Here is a 19,380-nt window from a genome sequence, read left to right on the forward strand (position 1 = left end):
TGCGACAAAAACGTGCGAAATTTTTACGGCACGCCACTGGTATGTACGTATATTAAATAAATACTGATTTACTCTTTTGTATAGGGGGTGGATGGAGAGGATATGAATGGGGAAAGAAAAACCAAAGAAATTGATTTAATATTTTTAATTTATAACCTTAAATCAATATACATATTAATTAAGGAACAAAAAACCAAAAACTTATCGTAAACGTTAACATTGGTAAAGAAATAGTATTGTATATAAGTACAATAAAAGTAAGCCTGCAGTAGTAAATCGGTACTATCATCCGACAAAACATCTTAAAAATTATTTAATTTACAGGCAAACTTACACAAATAAAGTATATTATTTGAAAGGAAATATCATCATAAGATTAATTAAAACATTATTTTCCTCCCTACATAATCCACGAACGCGTACTAGAGAGAACATAATCAGTATGATTCGATTCTCAATGACTTTGTTCTCTCGTGCACCGATTCGGATCCACAAATCATCTTATCAAACTTCGGCAGTGCTGGAAATGTGCCTTGTAAAAACATTTTAAATATGTGTATCTCACACGTTTCAAATGCGCATATGTAAGGTATACTCATTAACAAATAAAAAAAAATCTAATTAATATCAAATTTGCGAGGCATCTATTATTTATACATGAAAAAGTACAAAAAAGCATTCCTTCAATCGTCTCCATTAAAACTAATTAATATGATATAACAGATAAAAATAAAAATGTCCTATTAAATGCAGGTACAACATTCGAGATATCGAAGATTCTCGTCAGTAAAACTAATCATAACTAAAAAATACTAAATATACTTCTTGTATATAAAGCTACGAAAAAATCAAAATCACTATCCCATTCTATGCAAGTAGCTACGTACATTTTTTCAAGCTATGTTTCATACTATACATTATGTATATCTTTTTTTTATTTTTTTAGTTGTCAAAATGGTGATATCCCTCATAGGATCTTTTTTATCGAATATATCTTTTTTCACACTTCCACATTATTTTATGAAAAAATAAAGTTTTTTATCATTTTAATGCATACAAATCATTAATTTGTCATTCTCTGACATCACAAGGCACATTCCGCACTCAATATACATACATATAATATGTATAATTAAATACAATAATTACTATACTATTTATACTTTTCATATAACATATGTATCTAAAAAAATTAAAAAAAAATGAAGAGCGAACTTCAAAATACAAATACATATACACATAACAAAGTTTTATTCATGATTCAAATTGATTAAAACGAAAAAAGTACGTCAGAACACGCTCAGATAAATATGTAAAGAAAAAAATAGTCAAACGTAACAATCACATGAATCTCGCACTTTCTGTTAATTTTAAACAAAACAAGAGCATAAAATACACAACGTAAATATATGAACAAAATTATAACCATGATTGATTGATAAATTGATCAAATCAAAAAAGTCATGATGCAAGTATACATGTCAAAACGTATTTACATACAATCTCACTAATAATTATTATAACTTTAGAATGGTATCTTCAGTTATATAATAGAAAAACACATGGAAATTAAGTGTTATTAGAAAAAAACCAAATGATGATACAAAACTATCTTTTTATGAAGAATGGCAATTACAACGATTACAAAATACATTTTTTAATTTAAGCATCCTAAGCGTATAGGATTAGATATACATGTACGCATTAATTAGTAACTAATTAATCATTACAATTTAATCATTTTAAAATCTATATATGTATGTATGTAAATTTATATGAATACATACAAAGAATTTGAGGTTTAAAGTTTGTCTAACGAGGTAGATGTCAATTCTGCGAACTATGTGACCGGGAAGTTTCAGGAACAACAAATTTAGACTGAGGAACAATCCTGATTTAACAGCACAAGTCGCAAATTCAGTCAATATTTTTTTTAAATATTTCAATTCAATTAAAAAGAAAACGAACACTGCACTTTACGTAAAATGGCAGCGAGAGTCTTATCAAATATGCATTTTAAATTAAAAAAAAAATGTATTTCATATTATATGTATGAAATATAAATTTGGTAAAACTGACGTTGTATATATGCAGGGTATGTTTGATGACATATTCGTCTATTACAGAATGGATTGAGAAAAATAAATGTTAATGAAAGGTTTTGTTCAAACAACTAGAATACTCGTCAAAAGTTTTGGCCGATTCATATGCTAATCGCGCTTCTAGTAATGTCTCAAAAACTTATGTATATTACAATCATATTTACATAATTTATAATTCGAACTTTCAACCCACCAATAAACACGTTTTTAATTTTTTTCTATTTACATTAACTTAACAGCATTAATCCGACGGACAAAATGAAAAAAAAAAAATAACGAAACAATTACTCGCGGCCGAAAAACATATATAATGGCCTCAATACTTCTCTACAGACTAACATTCTAACGAAAATGTAATAAAAAGCATACACATATATACACTTATTTATATAGTATATCGACAAATGCATACAATATTAGATACACGATGAGAATGACGACGGCGGCGAAACGATTCGTACAGCCGTAATTTACAAAGATGAACCAAAATCATTTCATACTTTTACGAGTTAAATCTTGAGGAGAGCGGTGAGCGGTGCTCGCGCGCGTGGCTCATGAGCGATGCAGTGTTGGGGCGGGAGCAAGGCGGTGGGGCGCAGGGGATGGGAAAGGGCGGAGCACCGGCACCGGGGCGGCAGGCCTTCTGCATGGGCCGGGGGCTCGGCCGATCGCGGCCCCGCTTATCCAGGGGGGCCGCGGCGGCAGCCCTCGGGGAGGCCTATGACGAGCAGCAGGGGGGCTGCTGCCCTAGCATTCGGTTTCCGTGACACGTATTGGGGCAGAGCGCCTTAAGAATTCTGGGGGCGCCTGGAAGCCAACTCGCGTCTCAAATGCCGCACGCGTGCCATCAGCCTACTCTGCTTGAACTTCATCTGTTCCATCTCACGCTCCATCTCGCGATCCTCTCGCTGCATTCGATTGCACAGCGAGGCTGCCTCGCGCAATACAACCACCTTAGGCGCGCGGTCCTTCTGGCATATCGATGGCACGACACTTTTCAATTCGTCGAATAGATTTTTGAGACCTATGCGTCGTTGGCGCTCCATGTCGTTGTGGAGCGATCTTCTCTCGATGTTCTCCGCCTCGGAGTCGGAGTTGGAGGAGGAGAACGGGCGCCTCTTGGCGGGAGAGTGTCTGGGTGGTGGCGGTGGCGGTTGCTGCGAGCGCTGTCTGGCTGCTTTGGGGCGCTTGCGGTGGCGTGTCACTGGAGAGGCGGAGCGCTCACGGGGGCGCTTGCGGGGCGGCGCGGGCGAGGGGTGCGCCCCCAGCCCGGTCGCCACACTCCGTTGCAGTTGGCGCCGAGCCAACGGAGATGGATTCGTGGGGAGGGCAGCTGGAACCCTACCCATCAGCAGCCCCTTCTTCTCCACCAACGACACCACGTCGATTTCCTCTTCCTCCTCTGTTAGGACAAACAAAAACAAAAACTTAGTCCTGAACGTAGCAAAATTAGAAACTACACAATAATATACCTATACATCATTATATACAAACAATGATCAAAAATCGAATTCAACAATACAAAATATCGAATATAATAATAGCCTATTGCGTGCCGACGTGCTGCGCGTGTGTTGCGTTTGAATGTCGTTAACATGCTCAGTCTCTCTTTCTACCCTTTATATAGTGGAAAGAGACGGAGCATGGCGAGTGTGCACAAAGTACTCTCACCATGCTTCGTCTCTCTTACTCCCCTTGCAATCTAATAACGTGGAAAGAGACGCGGCATAGTGTGGGCTTGAGCATGTCACTTCGTTGACATGATCGGCCGACAGAAACAAAATAATAAATTAAAAATACGTTTTTTTTTTCAAAAAAAAATATCAATTCCGTTGATCCTAATTGCGATATTTTACTGAATGCACAATTATGTGCACACAGGCCACTAGTTTATTATATAATCGAGTTAATTTAGTTAATTTATTATATAATCAGTCAAATTTTGAAATTGTTAATCGCTTAAAGAAAATGTGCATCGTGGTTCAACTTATAGGTGTGTAGGGTCACACAGCAATGGTTGTAGGGCTCGTCGCCCAACGCGAAACCCACGGGTGTGGGAGTCGCCCACGACGTCCGGGCATAAAACGCCATTGAGCAAAAGTCCGCAACGAGAGAACGCCATTTATGGCCACCCGGAGAGGTTGTGACACCGAGATGTGGTCGGCCACACAATTAGTGGAATGACTCAGCGACGCCCTCGAATGAGTCGTCCCGATGGATGGAAAAAATGTCGGAGATGGATAGATGGATGGACGCGTTTGAATTTCGCATTCGAAAGTTGGTCGAGTGAAAGATTTCAAAAGAAGTTTTTCGGCGGCCGCGGTCGTGCCAGCCCGACGATATAAGGCCGGGACCAGTTTTTCGGAGACGTACGTTCTGGGAGCGGAATGCTGTAATGCGAGTTTGACCCAACGAGCCACCAAATTGGAAGAAGCAAGGAACCGCTGGAGTAACGAGAATACAAAAAAAAAATCGCTACTACCAAATAGTGCATGTTGAGACGCAAACCAATCGGAAACGAAAGTCGCAAAGTATCCAAAACTACTTTCGTAACTATTAGAAAGCGGATTGTTTTGAATTAATAATGGAACGACCTGAAGATTGCGCCAACTTTTAGTCTTGTCGCGCAAAGTTCGTACCTAAGTTTCTAATTTTAAGTTTAACCCTTTGAGTGCTGACGTTCTGTTGAAAGCCCCCCACGCTGAAAATTTCGCCAACATTTCCAAACTAGAATTATTTAGAAATCCAATAGAAAGCCGGTATAAAAATTGTAGCTAACCCAAACAAACCCTAGATAACTAGCGCTGAGGATTTCGAGTTTTGTAAAGATGTGTTCAGAGCATTATACATATAAAATAAACAAAAGAAATCTATTAATGAATGTATTTTTGCAAAACTAGTTCCTTCTTCTTTATTGTTGTTAAAATATAGTGCTCACAAACTAAAATACTCAGCAGTTAGGGATTTCCATCGGGAAATTCTGCTATGTTTATAAATTTAGAAATTCCGGTATAAACCAGTCTTTATAAACGTTAACAAATGAATGACGAGGATTAAACGACCCCTGTGCAATGCTACCTGGAAAGGCTTAGCGGATAGTACCCTTTTTTACTTTGTACATGCTCAAAATACAAGGCCCATGGACTCAAATGGTTAAACTTTCTAATTGGAAGTTTAATTTTGTTATTTATATAATAGACAAATTATATCTGTTTATTATGTAATGTAATAAACGCAATGTTAGATAGGTGTTACAATTTACATAACAGGTGTTATCTCAGTACTGAAAGTTAAAATCAAGACGCATTTGAAGAAACCTTATTCTGTTATAATATAATAATACAAACTACATAGCTGTTTTACATACTGGTCAACGTGAAGATTAAAAAAAGATCTAAGCGCTAGTTAATCGGCTTTGATCGTACGTAGGGTTTCGGGTCTAGGGGAGCCAGACGTTTCGACCACGAACCACGCGGGTGAGGAAAACGGGGTGGTAGAGCAAAAGTAGAGGTGAGGGTATGAAGGTGGAAAAGACAGCTTGAGAGGGAGGGTACGATGCCAAGTCAGTGTAGAGTAGATGGGTGGTGCAGGATAACGACCCCGCAGTCGGGCGTCTGCCGACATCGATCCCGACGTGGTGACGTCACACCATAGCGCGCCAAAACCAGGAGCATGCGCAGTGTTGGCCGCCCTTACGCAACCGGATGGGTCGATTTTCCGCGGTAGGTCGGAGCTATTTGGCGGGAAAAGCGCGAACAGTGTGCGCGAGGTAATGGTCGACGAGACGAGACGCTAGGACGCACCCTCAACCACCCCAACTCCTCCGCATGCAATCTGCAATGCAGTCCACCAGGAGTACCCACCCAGACGTTTTCCCCCCTTCGTAGACCCCACGCAAGTCCTCAAAGAATGTGAAAGTATAATACACATAACTAGCAGAGCGAAGGGAAAAAATCGACATGATAGATGTGCGATAACGCCAGGCGTCTGTCTAGTCTAGAAAGCCGTTGGACATGTGTGGTGGTCCAGTGGATGTCGTGTGCACCAAGTCAGAGAAACGCGGACGTATTCGTATCGATTCTATTCGATATGAACATGCCGTGGTGGAAAGTACTCTTCAGAGCGACCACGCCCTCGAGCCGGGTTCATATCCCCGCATTCTAGTGCCTAACATGCCCGCCGGGTACACAATCTGCAATACAGCACTTTCAGGTGCAAAGTAGAGCATTTACAGTTGCAAACTTCAGTCTAGTCTGTCGTTTTCCTCAACGTATACTTCTATATAGAATAGATTGAGCATATGCGGTTATAACGGCTATATGCGAGGTAAAAGGAGGATCGGTCACGAATGGGAGGACCCAAGAGTTGAATCTCATCACTTCAGCTTACTATAATAAATATGGTTTGATCCAGTTTGGCAAACATTTTCTAATATATGTAATTCATCAATTCGATCTAGAAACCTAGCTTAAGATTGATTCTTCAGGCTGAAAAACGAGTTTTGAAATCGGACAAGACCAACAATAGAAATGCAGCTGAACAACCAACCACCGGTTTCTCAAAGCTTTCTAAAAAAAAGTTATATATGTACATACCGTTAGGCCAACGCCCAACGGCTGGTTATATCTGTTTAAAAATCGGTCAATTTCGCAACGCGAGATTCTGACAAGTCGTCCGGCAATTGGGCAAACACAAGTGTCAAATCATAAAAAAAATAAAAGAGGCGACCTTATTTTTTGTCCACCCTGATGAAAGTAAAGGCTGCCGCACACTCCTATCATTCGCGTTATATAAATTTCGGTTACGCAACACCCTAAAACTGGAAGGTCAAAGATTTTTATCGCGGCTATGATAACGAAACACTTACCGTCGTCGAGTAGAATTTTCAAAAATAATTTAATATACGGCCTTCGGATCCAATCCGGTCTAGGTGTCACTCAACTCACAGTTAAGTGCATTATGTAATAATGATGTAAATTTCAAACATGAAAATGTTGGACACGTACGGGGTTGGTTCAATGGTATCATATCATTGCCAACACGGGCGTCTCCATTGCACTTAGCAAACAATCTACCTGTGTGCATCAAGATCTCAGCTATTATTGAACTGACTTCTCAAAATTCACAGGACTCTTAAATCTAACACAAAAATATAATTAACCAGCCCAAACTGGATCGGCACGGGTAGCGTCAATCCAATTTGGGTCGATTTTAAGTACAGTACAATACGTCGAAAGCGAAACCTTAGAAGAATATGAACTTTGAGCTTGTGTATAAGTGTTGAGGCAAATTGACACTGATGGAATTTTTATAGGTCTTTGGGTAACATCCGCATGTTTAGAGTGGCAGTCTGGTGGCTTCGTTTAAACCACACCGAATCCGAAGGCCGCACTAGAATCGTAGACGTCCTTGTCTAGAGCGAACAATCCGGTCCAAAAACCTCCAGATGAAAGGTCGAAACTGTCCATCGGACCAAAATCGCACAATGGCGCGGGCCGCATAGCAACCGCAAAAGTGGGCTAAACCAATTCAACATCACCAGCACCGGTTGCGTACGGTGAATGGAAATAGATAATTTAAAACACGACTTGTGTATACATTTGTGTGTGTGTGTTATACTTATAACCAAACTTCCCGAACGAAAGCATTAAACCAATTCAAATTTTTCTCATGTCTCTTTTCAATTTGCAAATCCGGATACGGTTAGGATGTTACAAAGAAAGGTGCACTTCTCGGAAGTGAAAATCGGTCGGATTAATTAATCACATGTGACTAGGCGCTGCCACCATGTTCGTGATCTGTCAATTATTTGTTCGATTTTGTATTCTGAGCGTACTCGGAATTAACGTTTCTATCACCTGATACGACACAAACTCTTGTCTACACATATATATATATATATATATATATATATATATATATATATATATATATATATATATATATATATATATATATATATATTTACATTCTCGGAAATAACACAATTGTCACCAAGCCGTTACATACGGATCGGTGGCATCTTCGCGTATGCTAATTCATGGAAAACCGCAATCGAATCATCTCATAATATGTAGATAAATATAATTTAAATAATTCCAAGAACACTCAACGGATAGGTACCAGTAGGCAGGTATAATGCGGTTTTGCAGAAAGGTTTTCCTTAAACCATTCAATGAAATGATTGGTCTGTATTAATGAACAGCCCTGATCCAAGACCTTAAGACAGACAAATATACATACATATGTACTCATTGAGATATTTTCGTCACCGCTTTAAATGGACAACGTAAGGGCGGTTTTTTGAAGCGCGAAATGTAGCGCGCGTGTAAGCGCGTATGCCGAAACGACGATATACGCGCAGAAAAATACGCTAGTCTGAAACCGCCCTAAGGACTTCAAAGGACGATTAACCAATCTGTATACTGGATCAATTGTGATGTATGGAGACTGGGATCTTTCAAGAACAGAGAGATAAATTGTCAGCTAGTGTGGTGTTTTAGTAGTCATATAATTGCCGTTACGAAACTAAAAATTCCTATCGATTTCGTTGAAAACCCATTTCGATACAAATTAGAACAGAAAGGTAAACCAGTTTGGCCGCGCGGAATTTTCGCTCGGACTTTTAATATATGATTATGCCCATAACGAGTCAGTTACTTTAGGACCAGTATTGCTGGTAAGTAAGTGGTCTACGATGGCATCCCAGAAGCGGTCGTGAGGAACGGCGTCTCTAGTAGATATGACCTTCCCTTGTCGTGATCAATTACCGGTTCGTCAAACGAGCGTATCTTCCAGACCGCGGGAAAAACTGGGGCATCGCCATGGCGACCGGGAAAACGCCGCGCGATATCTCCATAACTACCAAATGAAAATACCTAAACAAGCTAGGTTATAATAATAATCTACAACATACGGAGCCCCATTGAAGTGTCATGGCATATAGAGTAGGCGGATATTCCTCGTGAGTCACACAATGGCCGATATGAGGCAAATGAGATCACTCCGACAGTCGCATCGCGCGGTCATATCAATTTAGTATTCGGCACAGTTGACTGTAGGTCAAAATTGGAACATTCGGGAATGTGTCAATGTACACCAGACTAGAGATGTACCTCTAGAAGGTCGACTACAAATTGGCGAAATCCAAACTTGCCTACATATACTGAATACCTAGTAATGAATCAATCATAGAGCATCGAATTTGTATGAATGGGAAAACAAATAAGAACATTCCTCAAACACACCAATAGGACAATCAAAAATTATATTATGAAAGATCCCTCTTAGTTAAATGAATAGCAAAAGCGACTTGTTCCAGAGGTCGGTCGCAGAAATCCCGTAGTCATGAACTGTCTGGCTTTATATCGCGTGACGCAAACACTCCAGGTTTGAATCCGCATCAGACCAAAGCCAGAGTGCAAATTCAATCAGACTGTGTAGTTAGTTGCAAGTCGGTGGTAGATGCATTTCTACTTTAGAATTCCTATTACAAAACGGGCATTTACTTGTGAATCATAGATAATACAATGGCGCATACCGATGTGCGCCAATCATCGCAGTTTCGATAGTTTGCCGAATCTGTGAGGAATTCGATTCTGCAAACTACAATAAAATTATAATGGAATCACATTCCAAGCTTTTATGTTGTTATCTTGCATGTTAAGTACCTGCAGTTATTAGTGTGCCGTGGAGAGGGATAACCCTCTTATGACGCGACCGCCTATCAAAAACCGGTAGCTGAAATTTGTGGACATGGGATGTATGCAGATGTGACCCGACACATTCCGGTGTGACCACTCTCACTTCCGATAAGGTCATTTCGACAGCATCACAATCGATAATGTTATGTGTGACCTGGTTAGAATAATGTGCACAACTCTCTGAATGGTCATTGTTTGTATCCACCAGTTAAAAGCCGGAATGAAATTTATCGACAGTTCACAATATTGACATTCACCTACTAATATTGATCAACAAGGCTGAGAAAAAAATATGTAAATAAAAACAACCAACATCGTCAATCAAGCATGTCTCAGATTTAAGTAAATCGCTTTATACGTGATACAACAGAGAGTTTTTTTTTATTTGGAAAGATTTTTCTGTAGAAAATGTATTTGACGTATTTTGACATTGATATTTTTTTTTTATTTAAATTTGCCTTTACTTATGAAGTAAATCAATTTTATATATTTAACATTTACTTTAAATAAAAATAAGTCTAAATGCTATTTTATCCTAGGAAAACCCGAAATTCTCCAATGGGATTACAACGTATCCAAAAGTCTTACGATTTTTTTTACAAAAAGCAGATGTTCCATGTGATTCTCAAACTTTTTGAGCACAATCGGCTTAGAGAGTATTCAAAAGCGTTTTCTGCGTTTTTTTTTTTCAATTTGGGTCAATTTGGAATGAAAAACCTTTATAACCATGGGATGCTGGAATTCAAAGTCTTTTTTATATATTTTTTCTCGCTCTATTTCTTTTATTATATTCTTATTCGGTATATGTGCAATTATATTTAAAATAAATACGATACTTTGATGTGTATATATATTAGAGTGGCTTTCACTGTGCATAAAGAATATAGAAAAATATCTTTACCCTTTAAATATCTAATATCGACCGCCGATTAGTATTTCGTGCCCATGCTTCGAAGCCGGGGCCTTCAAAGGGCCAGATTCAATATAATTTTTCCATCGGTTTCGATAGGTATATGCATAGATCAATTAACACGACATGCCGCGAGCGTGTTAACACGCCGAGTGGTCTATAGCGGCAGGGGGGGGGGGGGGGGCCGTCACTTACGGCCTTGTGCAAGTTCGCCGGGAAGTTCACGGTTACTCTGGGGGCCCCCGCCGGCCCCCTCGTCGGCCACTGGCACGCGTGACGTCACCGACGATTTCCTTCAGACCACACCTGACCATCAGTTGGATGCTGAGACGGTCTTCACGTGACCGACGGACGTCCGTGGGCTGCTGCGCACATGCCGCGGACGCGACAAGATCATGACTTTGGCTCGGGTTGAACGATCCGCGAATGTCGATCTGCGAATTGACCACGCCTAGTAACCCAGCACAACAAAAACTAAATAATAAAAACAATGATTGTTTATCTAGTTTCGGGTGTGAACGGCCCCGCAGACAGGTGTCACAATGATGAGGCCGCACGCACGTGAGCGTTTCGCGCATTTTTATTATCACCCGGCCTGTTGCATGCCGATTTTCTATGCTTGTTCGGCAAACTATTAATTTTGTGTACGATTCAATGTCGAGACATTTATATAATACGCACTACATATTTATATTATGCACGCAATCGGTTATAAATCTGTATGTGTTCGCGTGGAAATTTTGCAATTGTAATCGACGGTGAAAAAATAACATTCAAGGGCGAACGCGACTTATGCATTGTGAATTTAAGCGGATTTGAAAACTATTGTGAATTGTAGCTAGCTTCTTTGGATTCACTCAGAATTCACTTGACATTTAGATTATGAAAAACGATTTGAAGGGATTTTACTCAATCTTTGGCAAGACGAATTTATTTTATTGTCTCTGAAGTCGGGACGCATCTTAAAAAGTTTTAGTCTTTAGTAAACGTATATTTTTGTAACATACCCTAAATTGGAAAAAAGGAAACTGAATGTGATGATTTTAGACATAAATACCCAACTGCTTTATATTATTAATTCGTCTTTCATTTTAATTATTGATATTTAAAAAATAAGTTGCGGGTGGATATTCGCGAGTTTAAAATACCCCGGATTTTCATTTTAAATTTGAACATTCTATAGATTCTTTAGAAGCTCGGCATTTTGATACGCACACAGCACATACCGACAACTGCACATAACCATTCATATAATTCCATTGGTGCATGCGCATTCATATAGCCATTCTTTGGCCAGGAAGGCGCATTGGGTTTATCTGTTAGGCCTTCTTGGTGTAAATTAAATAAAAAATAAAAATAAAATATAAAGTGTACCAAAGAATACATTCCGTAATTGATGGTTAAATGCTGTGCTAATTTGAATAGACATTTAATCGTGGGTGTTAAATAATAAAATACGATATATCCCAATCATCTATATATGTATAACATACTAGTGTTTTTACCCGGCTTCGCTCGGTATTTGTAATGTAAATCGCTTAAACATGTCCAATCTAATAGTAAACATTTTATAAAATTTATTTGAATATTTTATTTTATTTAAATTTATTTGAATATTCATTTTTTTTTATTAAATTGAACGTCTGCACAACGTCTCTTTCCAAATTATATATATATTAGATTATGTTTATATCGATGATACCAATGATTTAAAAATTCTCTAGACTAAAGAATATAGTAATTCAAACAAGGTAATTAATTGTGTTCGAATTAGATTATTAAAAAAAAAGAAGGAAAATTAAACACTAAATACTACGTCGCATTTAAAACTATAAACATTACTGTGATGTAGGGTGCGATAGTGATCTTATCGTTTTGCATAATAACGACGCCAAAGTCAATGTCATTCGAAATATTTGGCATGGGGATGCAAGAGACTGGGGTCGTCGGCCAGGCCTGGCGCGGTATCTCAAAATTCAAGACACACCAGAGTCGGTGAGAAGCTGCCAAAAAAGCAGGCCGGGGTCCACGTCCTTTGAACGAATCGAGGCGGTCGCTTACGACGTTTCGGCCTCGAGCGATTGCGGGTCCAATTAACGCAACGATCGCACACGTCGCGGTCGGTGCAACGCGTTGCATAATAACGCAACAGAGCGAGCCTTGAACTTAACCCGACACAACTCACTTTTACGACTACATATTATACGACTTGAATGAAAATTAGCGAGATACGATGCTGAGGTATGTTTCCGTGCGGCATTCCGTGTGATAAGTTCTAGATGTCAATGGACTCGTTGTGCATTTGAGACGTTTGCGGTGTCATTTCTCCTAATAGTATCGTCTCCTAAATCTGTTGGTTAAGTTTAGCGACACCTAAAGGAAGTTTGAACCTCAAACTGAAATTATGTGCTACCGTAATTTTTAACAGTGAATTTATCCCTAATTATTTATTCAATGTTAGAAAATGTTTCATGTACATGCTACAGTCGAAGAAGTGTATTTTTCAGTTGTAATATATTCTAACTGGCGTTTTAGTTTATTCATATTAGAATACAATTCAACTAGTAAATTATAACTCTACAAGCGTAAATACATTTTCAACAATGTGCGCTAGTTGTTATATATCAATTGTGTTTTGACAGCTCTGATGATTTTACGAATGCTATAGAATTTAATAATGCGTTAATATCTACTAGGTATGACGAATGAGTATCGTATTACGACAAGTCTTCGAATATGTTTAAAATAAAAATGTGACTTTCCAACTCAATTTACTAGTCGAATAAATTTATTCACGAAAACCTAACATGGTGCCAACTTAAAGTTGAACTGTATTTTCAGTTGTAATATATTTTGACGAGTTGGAATGTAATTCAACATATGAATCAACTTAGGTGGTTATACGGAATATATTCCAACTGGTCAAAATGTATTACAACTGAAAACACACAACGGCAGTTGGTATCTACCAGGTTATATGAAATATATTCTGCTAGTCAAAGTATATCACAACTGGAAGAAACAATTCAACTGTAACACACACACCAAATTGAATATATTTGTTAAGATAGCAATTTTGCTTGAATATTGAACATGTTTACGAAACGAACAAAGGAAAAAGGATCACGTTTATTTGATAACAATTACTCACTATTACTAACCTCTTTTGAAAATTATGACAATTTTGCTACTGTAAAACTGATATGAATATTTTAAAAAAACATGAATATAAAAATGAGATATATACTTTTAGGATAAAACGTTGCAAGTAGGAAAAAAGGTAATTCGTTAAAGAAGAAAAATAAGTTGACAAAATGAAAAAAAAACAAGTCAGTGTCGGCTGCTGGGTTGCAATTGTCACGGACTTGACCGGATCTAATCCGACAACTTGTCGAAGAGAGACTTTGTACATGCTTTCGGCTTGGCGCCGTAAAAGTAAAAATAAGAAAAAAATCATCGATAGGCGTTGTTGGGAAGTAAAATCGATGGCATCGCCTACTGAATGGAACCTTGGAGATGGACTCGATTTCGTTTCAATTTTTTTACCGTGTTTGGGTTAGACTAGAGCTCGAAGGGAAACGAGGGGTTGGGTACCGTTACCGGTCGCTGGTTTGCAAAAACCGACAACAGCACATTGCTAGATCGATTTGTCTTGGTGAAAAATCGACATTCCGACAAGAAACAATCCGAGGAATCCGGCCGAAGCAGCCGCGAGACCGCGACCGGAAGAACCGGTTTCATTTGCCCGGCCAGACCTCACGTGGCGGCCAAAGCGTGCCGTCTCGGTGAACCGATTTCAGCAAACTTCCAATTTCAGACTAATTGAAAGCTGGACCAGAAGACCTAATCCCGAAATCAGTAAATCAAGGATTTTAAGTCAGATTTGCTTAAACCTTAAAAAGCTGACCAACACCGATCGGCGTTTTGCCTATAAGTCCATAGGCCTGAAAAACACCGATAGGCGTTGTATTTTGAGCCATGTACAAAGTAATACTACCCGCAAAGTCTTGACAGGTAGCATTGAAAAAAATGCATTGAACATGGGTCGTGTAATCCGTGTCATTAATTTGTCAGCGTTTATAAAGACTGGTTTACACGGGAATTTCTGAATTTATAACCATAGCAGAATTTCCCGATGGAAAAACTGCGAGTATTGTGGCTTGGCATTTAGATTGTAAGCATTACATTTTAACGTCTATGAAGAAGAAGGAACTAGTTTTGGAAAAATACATTCATTAATAGACTTCTTTTGCTTATTTAATATTGTTACACGATATAAACACACCTTTACAAAACTTGAAATCCTCGTTGTTTGGATTAGCTACAATTTTTATATCTGCTTTCTATTGGATTTCAAAATGATTCTAGTTGGATCTGCACGAACCGGTATATTTAAAATAAAAAAAGCGCTAGAGATTGCAAAGTTTAAGAATCGTTGGACTGATGAAGCGTAACTAAAGATGAAAAGTTGCAGACGGTTCCAGACAAACGATTCCCCTTGCAAATCGTACTTGAAGTGGAACGGGCACAAAAGTATTCTACTAAGAGTCCAATAAGATTCGAGTAAGCTGCTGCTCAGGACGGTTGTATTCGAATTTGGCGCGCACATATTGGATGATGTCGCCAAGGACACGGATTGCTGTAGGTCATAAACATGCCCCTTGTAAAAAAGTCATTAATCTAGGAGGGGTGTGGTACAACGGGGACGAGGCGGTTGTAGAGCAAGGAGATGGGGTGGCCGTAGCGACCGTGGCCATGAATGGGGGGCACGCGAGGCGTCGGGTGGGGGTCTACCCCACGGGGGCGCAGTCCCTGACGATCGATGCGGACGGGCATGCGCCCCCAAACCCCACCCCCACCCCTACTCCGTCTGACCAACGTCTGGCCCACGACACCGCAACGCTAGTACAACCCTTCGTCTACCAGGGGTGAGCCGATGCGGACGCGTCTCAACCATCCCTTCAACTGACACTCAACATTACACGAAATGCGAGGTTTCAAAAGTACCAGCAAAAAGTGGTAGTCGCCCTTATGGAAAGGATAATAAACCTCGCAATAAAAAGGGCAGCTTTTACCCGAGGATAGACAGTATGTTGACATTAAAATAATGTTTTCAGACCAGTGACATACATATTTTAATTGGTTTTCAGTGTAAATTTGCCTCTACAGTTCATATTCTTGAAGTTCATATGCTTCGATAAGAAATTATTCTCAAATTAAAAATTTTCAATACTACTTAACAAAAAAAAATATATAATTCGCATTCTTCACATAACGAATGTGTGTTTAGATCAGACAGACTTGATTCCAGATAGAAAAGTCAAAATTTGAGAAGCATAACTTTGCACTGTACATACATAGTCAAATAAATTGGAAAATCGGAGTATAGTAGAATACGAATAGAAAAAGTCACTCACCAGAATCAGAAGGAGTTTGCACTCCAGGCAGTTCGACTCTCGTGGGTTTGGAATTTTTGCTGAGCGTGTAGCTGTGGTCTGTAGCGACGGTGTTCTCTTGCATATTTCTGGCATATTGTATGTTTGTGTAGTCTTCGTCGTCGAAATCCTCCTCCTCTTCTTCCTCTTCTTCTTCTTCTTCTTCTTCTTCGTCTACTTCTTCCTCGCCCTCTTCATCTTGGCCATACTCGTCCATCATCTTAGAGGCAATGTTGATCGGAGTACAGGCGATGATGTCCAGAGAATGTCTGAATTGCGGTGGTTCTTCTTCGTCGAGACTCTGGGGCGTGTCAGGTCGTCTAGGACTTTCGGGAGAAGGTATCATGGTTTTGAAGGTCTTTCTAGACGTGCTGACTGCTATCGTATGTTGGGGCTGCTGTAGAGGTATGACTGGTGGAGGTTGAGGTCTGACAGCGTTGAGGAGTAAACTTCGTCCAGGATTCATGGATTGGACAGTCATAAGAGGAACGGGACTCGGCGGTGGAGCTATCGGAGTCGGTGGTTTCAGGTCGATAGGCGTCGTGGGTGCATTGAGGATGTTGAAGAAATTAGGGTCGTGATTGGGATGGTATCTGTCACTGCAAGTTCCTGCCCACATGCAATCGTGGTGCACTAGCTCCTTGTGTGGGTCGAAATTCCAGTCAAGGATGTCGTGGAGTTCTGCATCGTTGAGAGCAAAATCCGAGAAGGGCATAGTGTCCAACATATCCAGCTTCTCGGTACGTTTGTCCACCGAAGACCAGAAGTCGTCCATGTCAGACAAGACCGCGCTATATTCGCTAAGACTCCACGAGTCCCCAGCGGGGAAGTCGTCAGTGTCGCCCAGCAACATTTTCATTATTTTTAAATACTTATTCTTAAATTAATTATCTTTATATCACAAAGAGTCTTCACTGTTCCGTCTGCGAGCTCCGGAACTATATCACAATGTTTTGAGCTACTGTCGTCAATAGCCGAGCAGGTTTCTTGTAGTGCCTCCTGAAACAAACAAACGCACGTGAGTTTGAAGTTTCCACATTGATAACATTTACTTAAAAAATTAAAAGCGACAATTAACGGTATACTATTTATTAAAAATATTTTTAAAAACTTTTGTAGTAGATTATTCGTATTTACAACACAAACGACAGAATATTATCGAAAACCTGATTTCTGAAATCTGTAATGGGTTAAAATGTTATATTACAGTCATTTTATATGCAAAAAAAATATCAGAACTATTAGAAAAATGCCCATATATTGGTTGCTACTTTTTAAAATAATTGGATAAGAAAGTATGATATAACAAGTACGATTTCCGACACGGGGCCCCTCGATTAGTCCGGGCCTTGGAACTTTATCCCCCCCCCACTCTCGTCGGTCCTGATTACAGTATATACATATGTATTTTCAGTTGGATTATTTTTTTTTAATATTTCCATTTATAATATTTTTAAGTTTCCTTACCTTAAGAAAACTTTCAGTCGAGTTTTGAATTTAAATAATTTCGAAAATATTTGGAAAGTGGATAGTGCATTAGGAAGTATATGTGTATACACAACAACAATTACACCACGCAAGGTATATATGGTGCAATAGCAACAAGATTATTTACGTCGTCTGTTTACGCAGATGGGTTGAAACATGGTAGTGGGAAAAACACATAAATATTGTAGTAAAATATATTCACGTATCAAAGTGCAAAAGTTGTGCCCGTGCGTCGACAGTGTAAAATACAGACAATTTACGTTACGTAAATATTTACCCCGCGTCGAAGAAAAAAGGCAAATAAAACCTACCTACAAATAAAATAGAGCAAAAAAAAAAGGCAAAGTACGACGCGGATCGTTTCGTCTGTCGCGGCGCTGAAATGCAACAATAAATCCATGATTGTTTTGCAATACGAGTCGCGATTGTGAAATATATACGATGCGCCGCTTCCGAAAAAAGGTCGAATCGGTCGACCGGTCACGAAGCGAACTCGCCGCTGTCAAAAATGCCGGCACATAAATATTTATCGGCTCACGTGAACGCCATGCCGGCCGGCGCGCGAAAATGCGAAAACGAAACGCGGTGCGCGCTTGTGTCGCACTGAAAACCGATAGCACTAAGTTGGTATAAGTGGAGAAGCGCGGCGCGGCGCAGTGCACTCACGACAGAGCTGAGATGGGGATGGCGATGGTGATGGTGATGGCGATGGCAATGGCGACGGCTGCTGCGCTGCGGAGATGGCGATCGCGACGCCGCTGGCTGACGCCGGACGCCCCGCGACTCTGACGTCCACTCACGACCGCGTCGTCAGCGGTACTGGCGGTGGTGGCGGTGGTGGCGGAACGACGGACTGACGCACTGACGCACGGATGCCAAACGCCGGCCGGCCGGCCGGCAACTCGCCTCCCTCCCCCCGCCCCGCCAGGCGCGCCAGCCAGCCCCTCGCCCGGCGACGCGTCTCCGACGAAAGCGCGCCAAAACCCACGCCTCGCTTGATAACGAAGCGGAAGCGGCCGAGCAAATCGAACGCGAAAGCGAACTCACGCGAGTGCGGATTCGTAAGATTCGTCAAAGTCGGTCCGATCTACATACACATGTCACTGTCGCTGCGGCCAAGTGTGGTAGCGTGATAACGGTAGTGGTAGGTTGAATGGAGTTCGTCGATGTGCTGATGGCAATGGTGATGGTGATGGCGATGGTGACGGAGACGCCAGACGAGGACGCGCTCACGCCGTGGCCGCCCAGACCGAAGTGGCGGTTTGCCGGCACGACGCGGCCCGGTTCTCACGCGACTCGACTGGCGTTATCAGCAAAGCCCCCTCCACCCTCCCCTCCCCTCTTGTCCTCTTCCCTGCGCCCTGCGCTCTCCTTGCCCCTGCCCCTACCCCCCCCCCCCGCGCCCGCCCTTCATTCGACGCGCAAAATTCCCACCACCCTCCTCACCTCCTCCCGTTTCCTCCCACCTCCCTCCCTCTGGCGCAGAGTTCCCGCCATTTGCCGACGGGGTATATTTTTGAAACTTGCGTCAAAAGTCCGACGTTCAACGTCTCGTCGGCAAATTGTAATTCTTGCATTTCGAACGGGTCTACGTGACGAGACAGAATGTTAAATTACAGAAAACACAAATATCGGAAGGCAAAGATCGAAAATCGAAATATCAAAAAAAAGGGTGCATGGTAAACGGTACATACTCACTTAATTTACGCGAGCAGGGTACAACAGGAACAAGAGGAACATGC

General features: G+C 40.6%; 1 protein-coding gene across 3 annotated transcripts; it reads right to left on the reverse strand.

Annotated features, from left to right (window-relative positions):
- Window positions 1-138: 138 nt before the first annotated feature.
- LOC143915326 (uncharacterized) lies at window positions 139-18,960 on the reverse strand. Of its 3 annotated transcripts, none has more exons than XM_077435935.1 (3): window positions 18,734-18,960; window positions 16,133-17,149; window positions 139-3,504 (listed from the first exon to the last, which is right to left on the reverse strand). In XM_077435935.1, exons 2-3 carry the CDS (start codon window positions 17,007-17,009, stop codon window positions 2,891-2,893), a joined length of 1,491 nt encoding a protein of 496 aa, XP_077292061.1. In that variant the 5' UTR covers window positions 17,010-17,149; window positions 18,734-18,960; the 3' UTR covers window positions 139-2,890. The 3 variants fall into 3 exon arrangements, with proteins under 3 accessions (XP_077292061.1, XP_077292075.1, XP_077292068.1); XM_077435949.1 differs by having other exon boundaries at window positions 18,752-18,940; XM_077435942.1 differs by having other exon boundaries at window positions 18,305-18,894.
- Window positions 18,961-19,380: the final 420 nt, after the last annotated feature.

This window comes from Arctopsyche grandis, chromosome 1 (assembly GCF_051622035.1).
Source record: "Arctopsyche grandis isolate Sample6627 chromosome 1, ASM5162203v2, whole genome shotgun sequence".
In the NCBI taxonomy this organism is placed as follows: domain Eukaryota; kingdom Metazoa; phylum Arthropoda; class Insecta; order Trichoptera; family Hydropsychidae; genus Arctopsyche; species Arctopsyche grandis.

Bases quoted from the DNA above. Each gene is read 5' to 3' on its own strand.
- LOC143915326 (XM_077435935.1), bottom strand. From the start codon at position 17,009: ATGAAAATGTTGCTGGGCGACACTGACGACTTCCCCGCTGGGGACTCG. The intron at 3,505-16,132 runs GTGAGTGACTTT...TTGTCCTAACAG, and splicing joins GCAAACTCCTTCTGATTCTG to AGGAGGAAGAGGAAATCGAC.